At 36.3% G+C, this 16,273-nt stretch overlaps 1 protein-coding gene across 6 annotated transcripts in view; it reads right to left on the reverse strand.

Moving 5' to 3' along the window:
• Nucleotides 1-1,023: 1,023 nt before the first annotated feature.
• LOC307163322 (uncharacterized protein) overlaps nt 1,024-16,273 on the reverse strand; it is a 326,027-nt gene continuing 310,777 nt past the window's right edge. For 3 of the 6 annotated variants that reach the window (XR_013822053.1, XR_013822055.1, XM_079879358.1), the window contains one exon: nt 1,335-1,432. Coding sequence is in view for 1 of the 6 variants with exons in the window: in XM_079879358.1 (XP_079735484.1) it covers nt 1,363-1,432 (70 nt within the window). In the remaining 5 variants the exon portion in view is untranslated. Of the gene's footprint in view, nt 1,059-1,334; nt 1,433-3,927; nt 4,066-16,273 lie in introns of those variants that run through there. The other 3 variants (XR_013822056.1, XR_013822052.1, XR_013822054.1) reach the window with 3 other exon arrangements.

A 16,273-nucleotide genomic window follows, 5' to 3' on the forward strand; every position in this document is an offset into this window, starting at 1 on the left:
GAATTAATCTCGCTAAATGCATTTAAATCCAAAATGAAAGACGTAGAGGCAGATCCTTTAATATGTAAATGTTTTTAGATTATTAGATTATTATTATTTGTCTGTACCTATATGTTTGTATTATTTTTTATATGCTGCTGCCTGTCTTGGCCAGGTCACCCTTGCAAAAGAGCTTCTTAATTTCAATGGGATTCTCCTGGTTAAATAAAGGTTTAAATAAAAAAAAAAGAAAAGTAAAAAAAAAAAAAAAAATTATATATATATATATACTCTCTGTTCTCTGACTCTGTACAGGTCATTATACAAAAACATCTGCAGCGTTTTAATTGGAAAGTTAGTTTACATATTTATATCAACAATAACCTATGTTATATTAACATATTTCTATGCTAATATTAAAATGTCTATGTTGTTAAAAATAACTATCCTGCAATGTTGCTGGAACATTATTTTATTGTTGCAAAAAAATATAAAGAGCATTCCTAGAATAACATTATTTAGTTCCCAAAACAATGACAAAACAGGAACCAAAAACTAACGTTAGAGGAACGTTCTGTGTTTGCTGGGAAGCCCCAGAAGCAAACGTAATATTTGGCTTTCAGAACTGAAAATTATGGAATTATTCCTGAAGCAAGAAGAATCAGTAGACAATAAAATTGGACAATAACAACAAGCTGTTGATAAAATGATAATGAGTTTAATCAATCATAACTTGAAGTACAAAAATTTATAAAAAATAAAACTAATGAGACAGATCTCTGAAAAACAATGAATGAGTTAAAATTAATATCAGATTCATGTCTCTGTTGAAAGTATTACGGCCTTCAGCTCCCTAAAACATGAAAATGTTTTTCCGGTGTATTTTTTCTGGTGCTCTTCTTCTGAATGAGAAGGCAGAAGTGATTTCAGAATGAAGGCCTGAGTGAAACTCTTCCCACATTGATCACGTGTGTAAAGTTTCTCTCCGCTGTGGATCCTCATGTGAATCTTCGGACTTCATTTACATTTGAAGAGTTTTTTAGGCTTCTGTTTTCCTTTCTCGTTCACGTCCATCAGGTCTAAAAGAAACATTAAATCATGTGAGATTTCAAATGAGAGACAAATGTGAAATGAAAAGTGAAGCTCAAAGTCAAGATCACTGATGAGTTCAACAGTCATTTTAATCTCATCAAATCTGGTCAACAACTGCTGTGCACGATTATGATCTATTTTAATATCATGAAGATGATTTGTGTTATATATCACTAGTTTGGTCATGAAACAATGTAAATCTGGTGAGCATCAGCATGTTCTTCATCATGAAGAATGAATGAGGAATCAAGAATAAACACCAGCCTCTTTGTTCTTCAGTATCATGATGTTTCATTCTGCAGGTTCTGGATCACTGGCGTTCTCTCCGTCCTCTCCTTCCAGATGCTTTCTGGCAGTTCTGCTAAAAACAAACAAGTTTCATTTCTTACAGACATGATGACAAAGGAATAATCAATATTTCAGACTAAGTACTAAAGCTAATCACATGTTAAAAAAAAAAAAAAAGTGACCTTGAACATGTAACTTAACAGAATTGTTCAATAAAACCCAAATGATTACTTACTTTGATACTTTATTTGAACCAATTATTGCTTGTTATTATATATTTGTATTTTAAAGGCTGTTGTTTCACTTTCACTCTTTCATCTTTGTTACCACATTTTGGTTTGATTGCTTGATTTATCAGTGGAATAATTGGCACTTTAAAACAAATTACTAAAATAATCGATAGCTGCAGCCCTACTTTACTTTTGCTTTAAAAAAGGATTTCATAGAAATTTGGATTTGTTTTTAAGTGGAAATGGCATATAAGTCAATACGCGCTCCTCTGCCGCCATCTACTGTTTATAGTGCTAATTTAAATAAATATGTTGGTTTGCCAAGTATAAGTTTTCCTAAATTTTAAAACGTTTAGTTCTACAAATGGATGAACAAATCATGTTTTTTGGTTATCACATTAAAAATAACGGTAACGCTTTAGATTACAGCCCGGAAAGTACTGTTTAATTAAGACGAATTTATAGCGTAACTTTCTGTAATTATAGTGTACCTATAAAGTACTTACATGTAAGAATAAGGAAACAACATGTACATTTTGGGGAATAAAGAGGTAACAACCAAGATAATTAACACATTTTTTATACTGTAAGTATTTTAGAATTAAGGGTTGCTTATTCTACTATTATGATACAACAATCCTTAATTTGGAAGCAATGTAGGGAGGAATTTACGAACCCGGAAAAGAATATTGTAAAAACATTTGACTATTTCTGCCACAATACCATGGTTACAGTTAGCATTACTACATTAAATCCATAGGGAATATTCATATTCGTATGAACGAAGAATGTCATATTCACCTAGGATGAACTATCCCTTTAAAATGCTTTCACTGACAAGCTGAGCATTAATTATCGCAGGTTATACGGTCGCTCAGCTTGTCAGTTAACTACGGCTCTTTGTAGTAAATGCCGCTCCATCTGAAAGCAGGTGATGGCGATTTACTACTAATCAAGGAACCGGCTTTACTGACGAGATGCGCCTAACAATGTCATGCGATATATCGCCCAGCCCTACAATGGATCTCCCAGCGCTGCGTAGTAACATTGTTGCGTGATCGAGATCGGCCCAGGAGTAAACCGCTGTCTGGTATTGCTCCGAGCTGATAAACTGTTTACGCTGCGTAGCTCAAATGAGTAGTGTGGTTTCATTCTGCTTTCATTTGCCACGTGATGTTTGCCGTATGCGGCAGAAATGTAAGCTCCCTCGCACCGGCAGGAAAAAAAGTCACAAAATGTGAACATTTACTCGCAGTCTAGACTCTAGAGACCTGTATAGTGCTTTTTTTCTGCTTTACATGAGCGCCACCTACTGTCAGAGAGCAAATTTGTGGTATTTCAACCACAAATTAGACATTCCTGTTGGTTGAACCCGAGTTAATAGATGCCAATCAATCAACAAAGTGTCCTGTGCTCACCACACACCAGCTATAGGTGGAGAGGAGGGATTTGGCTATAGAGTGAAAGTAAGAGACTTTGTTGCTCAGCACATGAACATAAACTACTTACTTATTTGAGTCAGGAAATATGATAAAAGCCTGTAAAACTGCTAAATTGATTGACAATAATGTTTTTCAAAATATAACATGGATAAATCAATGATAAAACTAAATAATTAGATAAATAGGCCTAACCTATCTTTATGAACCTCTACAGGGAAATAACTACAACACCATAATATGTGAATCTAATTATAGTTTGACTTTATAAAAACTATTAATTGCAATAAAGTAATTCCATCATTAACATGTTAAAGATTTGTGTCTACAGAAACTACACAGGCAATATTAAGTGTTAGAATAGACATCAAGTTTAATAAGTAAATGTAATCTGACAAAGATAAATGTCGGTAATATGCTAGAGGTACGGTACTATGCATTTATCATTTACCGAAATTGTCACTGAACAAATCAATGAATGAATCATTTTGGTGAATTAACTGAAAATGAACGATTCTCTGGAAAGAATTAAAATTTCCACCACTAGTACACACACACACACACACACACACACACTATCATCACGGTTCGACACGGTTAGCCAAGTGAGCTGAGAGAAAAAAAAACTAAATGTATGTTATTTTCAAAACTCTAAAATTTCTACTGAAAATTCTATCTCTCTTTGGACTTCACAGGGTGACTACATCAGTATCAGAGTACAAATACTTACACATTACGTTTTGGTTTACATATCACATATTTGATGCAAAAACTCGAAAAAAAATTAAAAAATAATAATAGGATTTCAATTTAGAAACAAGTCAAGCTTTTCATTTAATGCGAGGAAGAAATCAGTGTCTACTATTTTTGTACCAGTTTTTTGAAGAAGAACAACTTACTGTGATCTCAGACTGTGTTGATGTGGTTTCTCCTCTGCATGGATCTTCATGTGTCGCTTCAGTTGACTTTTAATAGAGAAACTCTTTCCACACTGATCACACGTGTGCGGCTTCTCTCCAGTGTGGATGCTCTCATGTATTTTCAGAGCTATTAAATGTCTGAATCTCTTGTCACAGTGTGAACACTTGTAAGGTTTTTCTCCACTGTGGATCCTCTCATGTGTTTTCAGAGATGATGAGTGACTGAATCTCTTGTCACAGTGTGCACACTCGAAAGGTTTTTCTCCAGTGTGAATTCTCTGGTGCAATTTTAAATGTTCAGCTCTAGTAAAAGTCTTCTCACACTCAAAGCACATGTACTCTCTCACGCCAGTATGGATTTTCTGATGTTTATGTAAATGACTCAGCTGTGAAAAACTCTTTCCACACACAGAACATGAATGTGGCTTCTCCTTCGAATGAACTGTCAGGTGTGACTTCAGCTGTGATGCCCTAAGAAATGTTTTCCCGCACTGATCACATGTGAACGGCTTCACTCCAGTGTGGATCCTCATGTGAACATTAAGGTTTGCTAATTGACTGAAACTCTTCCTGCATTGATTGCATGTGAACGGCTTCTCTCCGGTGTGGATCCTCATGTGAAAATTAAGGTGTGCTAATTGACTGAAACTCTTCCCACATTGATTGCATGTGAATGGCTTCTCTCCAGTGTGAACTCTCATGTGAATCTTAAGAGATTTTTTGTTTGAGAATCTCTTTTCACACTGATCACACATGAACTGCTTCTCTCCAGTGTGGATCCTCATGTGAACATTAAGTTGTGTTGATTGACTGAAACTATTCCCGCACTGATCACATGTGAACGGCTTCTCTCCGGTGTGGATCCTCATGTGAACATTAAGGTTTGCTAAATGACTGAAACTATTCCCACATTGATTGCATGTGAATGGTTTCTCTCCGGTGTGGATCCTCATGTGAACATTAAGGTGTGCTAATTGACTGAAACTATTCCCACATTGATTGCATGTGAATGGCTTCTCTCCAGTGTGGATCATCATGTGACGATCAAGGTGTGCTAATTGACTGAAACTATTCCCACATTGATTGCATGTGAATGGCTTCTCTCCGGTGTGGATCCTCATGTGAACATTAAGGTGTGCTAATTGACTGAAACTCTTCCCACATTGATTGCATGTGAATGGCTTCTCTCCAGTGTGAACTCTCATGTGAATCTTAAGAGATTTTTTGTTTGAGAATCTCTTTTCACACTGATCACACATGAACTGCTTCTCTCCAGTGTGGATCCTCATGTGAACATTAAAGGGACACTATGCAAGTCTGAGTGTTTTTTCTCTACGAGCTCCCCCTAGTGTCTGGTAGTATAATGCTTTCAAACACTCTGTCGTAAAAACGAACTGTTGTCCCTCCCCCCTTTCCACGAGCAACCCAGCTGATCAGCTGTCAACCTAGCTGAGCAGAGGAACCGGCTATTTCAAAACCAGTTATGTCTACCGAGGCAAGTAAAGCAATACTTTCTTTCCAACTGATGGCGATTTTTTTATTTATTGTGTTGTCATGCATACTAGTATTTTTACCGGGAACGAACGGTATGAACGAGGCGAACTACTGCTTTCGTGTTTGTTTGTTTGTTTGTTTTTGGGAGAATGGGCATGAGCATAAAAAAATATATATATATCGGAGGCTAATATTTGTCTAAAGTTATATTAGCAAGGTCTATAAGTTCATCTGGTAGAATGATGGTTTACCTTTGCTTGTCTAAGAAAACATCCGAACGTTTTTTCTAGCTCGATCATGATATGTGCAACATGTTTATTGCCTATTATCAGACGCGTTGACTTAGTGACATAAAATAAAAGTGTAAGTTACACAAATAAAACCGACAGAGGAACGGCCAAACAACTACAGAAATCAAACGTGTTTGCTATGACAATGCTAACATCAAAGTTATAGTATCTAGCGTACTAGTAAGCCCCTAACAGACAGCGATCATAATAAAAACCTTAACAGACAATAGCAAACATCCTGAGGTCGCAATTACTTGAAATTTAAATATTAAACACAGTTTATTCCAAAGATACTTAACTTACAAGTGCAACAGCAGGATCAGCATCCGTTTTGCAGGCTTCTGTTTCTCTCAGTTCTCACCATTCTGAAAAAGCCGGTCCGATATATTTACTCGAGTCTGACTTCTTGCTCGGTCAGTCTCCCGTTTCCTCTTTCGTTGGTCCTCCGACAAAGATTTCCTAGCTTTCTGCTTCTTTTTTACAGGCTCAGCCTCAGCCATAACTCAATCTATCGTTGCTCTTTGCTTATAGCTAGCCCGCCGGTGCTTGAATAGGGGCGTGTACGTGTGCAGTGCCGTCAAGCAATTCGTTACATCGCGAGACCTGATATCACGCGATACTTCCTGACACCGACCCGCGTCCCAAAGTTGCAAGTGAGTTTTTTCCGCTCTCGGGCACCAGGGGGGTGCGAAACCACCACCATTCAACCCGAAATAAGTAATATAACCATTCCACTGACTCCGAAGCTGTTCAGTTAAGGTTAAAAAGTTACCTAGAGCACCTTTAAGTTGTGTTGATTGACTGAAACTATTCCCGCACTGATCACATGTGAACGGCTTCTCTCCGGTGTGGATCCTCATGTGAACATTAAGGTTTGCTAATTGACTGAAACTATTCCCACATTGATTGCATGTGAATGGCTTCTCTCCAGTGTGGATCATCATGTGACGATCAAGGTGTGCTAATTGACTGAAACTATTCCCACATTGATTGCATGTGAATGGCTTCTCTCCGGTGTGGATCCTCATGTGAACATTAAGGTTTGCTAAATGACTGAAACTATTCCCACATTGATTGCATGTGAATGGTTTCTCTCCGGTGTGGATCCTCATGTGAACATTAAGGTGTGCTAATTGACTGAAACTATTCCCACATTGATTGCATGTGAATGGCTTCTCTCCAGTGTGGATCATCATGTGACGATCAAGGTGTGCTAATTGACTGAAACTATTCCCACATTGATTGCATGTGAATGGCTTCTCTCCGGTGTGGATCCTCATGTGAACATTAAGGTGTGTTGATTGACTGAAACTATTCCCACATTGATTGCATGTGAACGGCTTCTCTCCAGTGTGAACTCTCATGTGATGCTCAAGACTTTGTTTGCTTGATAAACTCTTTCCACACTGAGTGCAGGTGAAAGATTTCTTGGCTCTTCTTTTCTTTAAAAATGTCTTTTTAGTCTTTGAGCGACTCAAAGGTTTTTCTCCAGGTTTGACATGATGTTCCTCCTCCTCTTCACTCAGTTCTTCACTCTCCTCCTTCACTTCACTCAGTTCTTCACTCTCCTCGCTCTCTTCCATCGGGTCTGAAATCAAAGAAAAACTAATTTTCCAATTTTCTAAATAATAAAAATAATTAAAAGAGATAAATATGGAGTGAATTATATTATAATTGTATTTATATATAATAAATTGATTAAATGTCCCTGAAACTTTCCATGAGTGAGCTACACTGATCTTCCAGTTATTATTTTGTAAACATTATAGGCACAAATCCCATGTTTCTGTTGTGAGAACTTTTAAATATGTTTGATCAATGACACAATCATCTAACATGAAATGAACATTAAACGGACAGTATGGCATTTTTCGCCACTAGGGGTCGCTAACCTCTTTACAATAACAAAGGCGTAGATTGATGACGCAACATTTGCTAAGAATTATGGATCTTGTCGTCAACGTCAAGCCGACTGATCTAATAATGTTTATGGATGACTGAATACATCAATGCTTTAATCATGACTGTGATATGAAGCAGTTCGGGATTGCTAAGAGACAGCTATCAGCTCCACACGCGACGCGAGTCCCGCAGATATAAAATAAATATGGACATTTAATTCTACCGAACTACACGCAGAATTACTACTCACAGGTCAGTTTATTAGACAAATTAAACTTGTGAGGTATCGCAGCGCTGTTTCACTTGGTCTAACATTAACACATACATTTCAACACACTCAAATGCAGTATGAGACTAGCAGTAAACTACAGGGTGGGCCATTTATATGGATACACCGTAATAACATGGGAATGGTTGGTGATATTAAAGTCCTGTTTAATAAAGTATATTAGTATATGTGAGGGGGCAAACTCCTCAAGATGGGTGGTGACCATGGTGGCCATTTAGAAGTCGGCCATCTTGGATACAATATCACCAACCTTTCCCGGAGTATTACGGTGTATCCATATAAATGGCCCACCCTGTAGATCAACATTAGAATAACATACAGATCATATTCTGACATTTTATCATTGTTGAACTATAAAACATTGATTAGTTTTATGTAAATGTGCTCACCTGTTTAATAAAGTACATGTAGAAGCAGTCGAAGTCTCGGACGTAGAGCTCTCGTTTATATACTGTCTAGGGGAGCTCCAGGCATCTCGAAAACACCGCACTTATATTGATTCTCGTTTAAGTTCTCCTTTTTTATCCAAAGTCTGCTTGCCATGGTCCATAATGTTTGAACGAAACAACAACAGCGTGAGATCACGTTGACTGTGAGATCTCATGAGATCACGTTGACTGTGTAAATTCGTCTCGCAGTCCTACCCCAAAGCAACAAATAAAATAAAATTCTTTATCAAAATTTATAAGGAAAGACAAGTACTTTGTTTAGGCTTGGCTTGTAGGGAATTCCAAACCTGCGTATATTCAAACGCACATAACTATAGAACCCATTCTAAATGCGCATGTGAACGCCATCAGCGTTTCTCACAGGTTCGCATTTAAAGTCTGTGTAGAGGGAATGGTGTCGTCTTAGCGGCCCCTAATTTAATAACAAATGATCATTGCGACGGAAGCAAATCAATCAAAACTAACTTTAGATGGAAATAACTTAACTCTGCTGTAAAGCCGAAACAATCTCCGTTACCTTAAATTATACGCTTATCTCTGTAAAGCTGCTTTGAGACAATCTACATTGTTAAAAGCGCTATATAAATGAAGATCACTTGACTTGACTTGACTTCGCAATGTCTATTACATTGCGAACTACACAGTCAACGTGATCTCATGAGAATACGTTTGTATTTTTAAGTAAAGTGTAGTTCTAACATACATACATTTATTTACGTTTTATACACACAGAAACGTATAATACTGACGTATTTACAGCACTAAAACGTATAATATTTACGTATTGACAGCACAAAAGCGTAATTTATTTACGTATAAACAACTTTACCTACGTACAAATTAGTACGTATTCCTTAACTTATGCATATTAAAATCGTGGCATTAATGTTTTGACTCTATTGCATTCAATTGTCTTTTCAATTAAATTTTCAGTCGCATTTATTTATACAGTTTAACGTTAACATTACTCATATAATAACGTTACTCATAAATAATAACATTTCGCTCTGTTCGTGCCTTCTGCTGCAAACTCGTTTCGGAGGATTTAGCCTACATGGTGTTAAACAAGAATACACTTTAAAACCTTAAAAATACCTGTAACAACATTGGCTATCGAATCATTCGTCGTTGGTTTGAATTAACAAATTCAAATACTCTGTGTTGCTAAAAACATTTCTTCCTGAATACAAAAGCTGGTGCACTTTGAACTCGTGAGTGCAAATCAGGCTTTGGCTCCATAAAGACTGGAACCAATTGACTTTTACGACACTAATGTCACCTCAGAGACATTCCAAACCCCCCCTTTCCCCTCTCTGGACCACAGAGAGATAACAAAACTTGAAACCTTCTACACACACACACACACACACACACACACACAAACATCCTCCTATAGAAATATAGTTTTAATGTATGTAACTCAGATTTGGGTTTGATCTTCCTGTACGCATGTTTTATTAATTCGTTTGACCATATAATTATGATTTTCTAGAGGTGTGGTTTTGAAATGTATTCTTTAATCAATAGTGTTTTAGTTAGAGAGGGTTCACTAACATTCTCTGGCAATCCCTTCCCCCCTGTGTGGAACTGTGTTTTATTACCTAACGGAATGTTAGCCAGAAGAGCAGAATTAGGTGTTCATCCTAGATATTTTATATGTATAACCATTGAAGAAATATGTAAGCCTGAATGTAATTTCTCTTTTTCATGATTGTTCTTCTCTGTGATGGGTTTTTGTATTCTTGTAAACCGTAAAGGAATAATGTTTCAGATGTGCACCCTTTTTCAATCATAGATATGCCATGTGGATCTTTCTAAAGTCCAATCTTCAATGCCCACTTATCAATGTACACCACATGTTGGGTTCATTTTATTCCTAGGTTGTTAGTTTAACTTTTAAGCTTATTTTTACAGAATAATAATCTATCTCGACGTGTACCTTCGAAACATATCTAATTCGGTATCCACGTAAAGCTCTCCTTGTACTGGAACCAAATGTATGCATCAGGATCTGGTAAAATGTATGATACTATTTTTACCCTCGTTAGAGTATAACTGATCACATAATAACGCTGCCATAAAACATGCAAATTAAACTGGGAACTAAGACAAAGACGTTTTTCCCGCTTCAGACCTTTGGACGTTCATTGGTTGTTCGCGCGAACAGAGGCGTCAACCCATATTGTCCATAAAAGACCGACTCAGAAAACCCTTCTCTCTCTCATGCCTACGCTCTCTCCTTCCTCCTCCAAAACCCAAGTCCGGACCGGCTTCGGCCTGCTTCTCTTTTCTTTTTATTCATTTCTTTTATGTTTTTCTATAGTCTAGTTTCGTTTTCCTCTTCGCCTCTGTTCATTCACGAGCTGAATGAACTTAGCCTGAACCATTCCCTGCAACTTCACCACAAAGAAAGATAATCTTTGAAGCTCCCGCGCTCGCACGCGCGCCGGAAGACAGCACGCGCACGCCTCCCCTCAGACGACTCGCGCTGCTTTTAAAGACACGCAGAACCCTGCGGTCCTACACACCTCATACAAAGAGAACCATATGCCATGCAAGTATCGATTATTGAATTGAACTTATGATGAGATTTCTTTGTTGTGTCTTAAGGGTTACTGTCTGTGATTTTGCCATAGCCAACTGCGATCTCTGATCGCAGATTTTTGCTTTCACTTCCGATCTCGTCCCCCATCCTTCTCTCTCTCTCATCCACTCTCTCTTAATCCTTTTCTGGCATTCTATCTTTTTCTAACTCTGATCATTTTATTCTCTCTCACTGTTATTCGTTATCTTGTATTGTTTAACTGTATTTTATGTACATAGACATATAATCCGTGTGTATTGTGTAGTTTGATATATTCCTTAGTTCGATGTATTGGTCCAATTATTAAATTCCATATGCCCTTGACTGACTCTGATTTAGTTGCCCATGTTACTTAGTCCCTGAAATGTTCGATCTTAGCTATATGCTTTATCTTGGTAGGCTACGATTTAAGTAACCTAATTTTAGTCTACAAACACCGAGAGTGTCTTTTCAAGGCCTGGAAAAGATACTCTTTCTCGTGTTTGTAAGAAGGATAATTTTCCTTGAGAGTTAAGTTAATCTTACGTATATGTTTGCTGGACAAACAGATTGTTTGATAACTAAATTAAGTCCATTAAAGTTATCCCATAACTTCGAGCTGAAATAAGCACAATTGATGTATTAATGACGAACCATAACCCGTTATGGTAATCGTTCATATATCAATCTAGTTCAGCTGCGCTAAATTAATGTAACTGTAACATACAACATATTAATCATATTCATGATTAATTATTAAAATTCCCAATAGATAATTTGAGCTAATATTAATATTAATATTAATATTAATGTACAACCCATTGTTCTTACAACCTTCTTTAATCGTTTACCATTTTGTAATATTTGGTTTAGGCTATTTACCGTGAGACACAAAAGGCGTTTTCTCCTAGACCCATAATACACTAAAACACAACATAAATTCACAAAAGACATCAATTTTATTAGCTTGATGTAATCCAAATCTTTAGAATCCATACGTTTGCAAGAAACAGATCCAAATCCAGTGATCTTCATCTCCATTCTCAGCAGAGACCGTAAACATCAAATCCCGCGCTCGTAGTGAATTCAAAAATTGCGCCCGAAGCGTTACGACATGTTTTACAGCAGAGATATCAAACGCTCATTGGCTCTCGCATATTTCGTCACAGATTGCGACATGCCGTGTTTAAGTTGGTGTGCTACATTTGAAATGGAGAAGCGCGCGCCGTCACAGAGCGACCAGCTCTGATCCAGAACCGAAAGCAGATTAACATTTTCATGGATTAATAATTTAAATTCTGCTCTGTAACGTTACCTCATACACAACTATTATATACTGCCAGAGAGGACTGCGACACATGATCATGTGAACGACTTTTGGTACCGGTTTTGACATTTTCTCAAAAATAAATTATTGTGATTATACGTGTCTGTCTGTTGTTTTTCTTTATAATTGTAACATTAGTCTAACATTACATAGTTTTAAGAAATTGTTAGGTTTAGGGGTAGGATTAGTGGCTCAAACTATATTTTAATGCTATATTGTTAATAAAACTGCCATTTCCCTACATAGGTCCATTACGTTTTAGCCTATCCTTTTAATATTGTCTATAAAATGGGTATGTTTAGGTTTGGGAGTAGGGTTAAGGGATCACCTTACATTTATAATCTATAAAATGGTAAAAGGAAAATTATACAGATATCTTTATGATATGAAATATTCGTAAATAGTTTACGTTTTTTAGCTGAAAAAATGTAATAATGGTACGTTTAAACGTTGCAGATACGTCCATATTATACGTTTCAGCATAATAAAAACTTACAAATAAGTACGTTTTCTATCTTTGAAAATGCCTACGTATTAACAATGAGACCAGGCTGACACAGTTGTCCACGTCTGTCGCTTTGGTTACTATCAGAGGGCTCTGGTTCATAGCTCTGGTTGCCATGGCAGCACGAGCAGAAACCAGGGACAACGCGGATAAGACGCCATTGGCGGCGACAAAAAAGGGAAATAAAGAAACGGGACGTTTCTCGAATTAAATTACAGATTTCTCCTGGTTTGAAAGTTGTTGGAAACAGTCGGGATAATGTAAGTACACAACTAAAAAAAATATATAACATAGATATAGTGATTTTTGCTATTTTTAAAGCAAAAAAGTTACATATTGTGCCTTTAAAATGAACAATACTGACATATTTTGACACCAACATTTAGATTGATATATAGTTATGTTAAAAACTACTAAAAAGTTTTAATTATTAAGGGCCGTTCACACTAAACTTCTACTTCCATTGACTTCACACACATGTGAAAGTGTGACACAAGAAAAACAAGATCAAGTGAATTTCACTGCGAGAAAGAACACAAATGTTTGCAGTAAACGGAGTCGATTGTAAATTTGTTCATTTTGGAAAATATTATTATTTGTTATACATGTTTGTAAATATACACACAAAATTCAGGTCAAATTCTGGTAAAATTGTTACAAATTATAAACCATGTATAAAATAAATGTAAAATAAAACAGTTAAAATACTTAAATTGAGTTTGACCTGATGTTGACAATCAATAAGAAACCTCCCTTTACTGACCATTTGTATAAACTTTTGCAGCCATTTCATAGTTGAACTGTTTATCTAAATGTGATTTAATGTTTCTAAAATGAATATTCTTCAGCATCATGAATGAATGAAGAATAAACACCAACCTCTTTGTTCTTCAGGATCTTCAGTGTGTTTCATTCTGCAGGGTTCTGGATCACTCATGTTCTCACTGTCCTCTTTAATAAACTCAGTCTTTGCAGATTTCAGCTCTTCCTGATGCTCTGATGCTCGTCTTCACTTGCAGCTGATGGGAATTTACAGCATTTATTGGAGAATTGCTGTGGGAGGAGCTTCACTGATGATGTGACTGTTGTGGGAGGAGCTTCACTGATGATGTGACTGCTGTGGGAGGAGCTTCACTAATGATGTGACTGCTCTGGGAGGAGCTGATCTGCCAAAATCTAAAATACATAGCTGCCAACATTTGAGTTTAGCTTGGAGTGAGATTTATTTTAGTCACTAACATTTTAGTAACTAAACTGAATTTTATTAGGTTTAGTGACAACATATTCCAATGTTTACATGGTACAATTTCTGGTAAGCTACGCTCTTATTATTTCAATTAAATTAAATTATTGTGATTTGATTTAATATTGACTAATTTAGATAAATATTAGGTAGGCTACACAAGATAGGCCTTAATTTTTCTCAAGAAAAAAAACAACAACAACTCACCTAATGCTGTAACAATTCAGAGAGCCCTATCAGCTGGTAGTATTATTTAAGGTTAAAAATAATTAAATATAATGCTTTTTTTTTATTATTATATTAACAACTTTATTTAATGAAATAAGTAAAAATATAATAAATATGTAATATAGAACACATATTTAGCAAAATACTCTCTATAGCTCTTTTTTTCTTGCCAACTACGTGCTATAGCCTATATTATGTTCATTAAATGGCTTTCCTGAGGTAAATGTGACATAATTGTTATCCAGCTATGTTATTGACCTCTTCACGCTGATGAAAAACACTGATTGATCGATATTATGTATGAGGAATTTACATTTCGGTAAGTTGTACTGAATCTTTCAACAGTGTTCGTGTTTTTTTACTATTAGCTAGAAGAGATGATCGGTTGGTTCACTACTAGGGATCTGTCACGTAACATTTACAAGCGCCAAAACGGTATTTATTGTTTGAATTTCGTAATAAAATAATAAAATTGACAGAATCTTAGAGCTGAGATTTTTTTATATCATAAATATAGCGTTCAGCATCAGTTCAGGCAGGCCGCGTAGTCAAGCTCAGCTATCAGCTTATACCTATTCAGACCTAACAGCTGATCCGATTCCTAAGCACTCAATTGGTCCCTTTCAAACTGGGCGCCTGATGAGCCTCTGACTATCAACACTCATTCAACAAGCCATTCAGGGTCATCAGCAGATCATCTCACTTTATTCTGAGTGTTTGCTGTTAGAAACACATTATTTGAGTCAGGAACAACAGTATTTTCTTTCAATAGAGCAGTTTTACAGGCTTTTATCATCTATCCTGACTCAAATAATGTGTTTCTAACAGCAAACACTCAGAATAAAGTGAGATGATCTGCTGATGATCCTGAATGGCTTGTTGAATGAGTGTTGATAGTCTGAGGCTCATCAACAGATCTGCTGAAAACACTCTTTATTTCATGACAATAGTTCCTGTTTTCACCTAATTTATTATGCTGATGTCTTCAGATCTCCTGTAAATTGACACTTAAAGCTCATTTCATTGGTGTCAGCAGACTGTATTTGTTGCTCCCAATTTATATTTATATTTTATTTCAACTGTTTTTTTTCATCTGTTTTATTTTTCTGCCCTTTGTTAATATTTGAAAGACATTACATTACAATGTTTTATATTATTATTATTTTTATTTCTAGAGATAATGTAATGGGAAAAGCAGGAGAGTGTTCTGGTTAGCCATGGCGTAAGTTATAAATTCATAAATTCAGCTACTTTACTACAGACAGACATAGAGGCTTAGATGTGATATTTAGAATAAAAACATATTCAGGAACTGATATTATTTTTTATTTTGTCAGATCAGCTCCTCCCACAGCAATTGCATCATCAGTAGTGATGTCCGGTTCGTGAACGAATCGTTCTTTTGAACAGGTTCTTTTTAGTGAACTGGTTGAACCAGTACACTAAATCGGACTGAATTGTTCGAAACAGTTCGCGTCTTGCATCAGCACTGATCCACAAGTTACTAAAGTTACTCACTATCAGACATGCCTGAGTCCTGACAGTCCATTCGACTCGAAATAAACCAATATCCCAGAGTAGGCCTATATGTTACTCCAGTAAATCCAACAGTTCACTGAACTGAGACATGTTGTGCTGAGAGAAGTGATGAGCACGAACAGTTGATACTGAGCATACTAAACGTACAGGTATAGCGGTTCTCAGATCATCAGTACAGAACCGAGAACTGTTTATTTCAGACGTGTTCGACATACTGAGAACATTGTTGAGCTGAGCATGCATGCAATTTTTTCAGAGGGACGAAATGCATGTGTCTTAAGTATTTTGTTGAACATCAATAAGTGTAACAATAAAACATGTTAGAAACATGTTTATCACATAGGCTACTGTCTTTTCACTGTATTATTTTAAAGACTGGAAACACAATGAATGGATTGTAAAACTAAACATTTATTACTATACTAAAACATTATGTCATGATCCTGTTTCTTTCTCACACACACACACACACACACTCACACATTACCGCTATTTC

Source organism: Squalius cephalus, assembly GCF_949319135.1.
Source record: "Squalius cephalus genome assembly, chromosome: 1".
In the NCBI taxonomy this organism is placed as follows: domain Eukaryota; kingdom Metazoa; phylum Chordata; class Actinopteri; order Cypriniformes; family Leuciscidae; genus Squalius; species Squalius cephalus.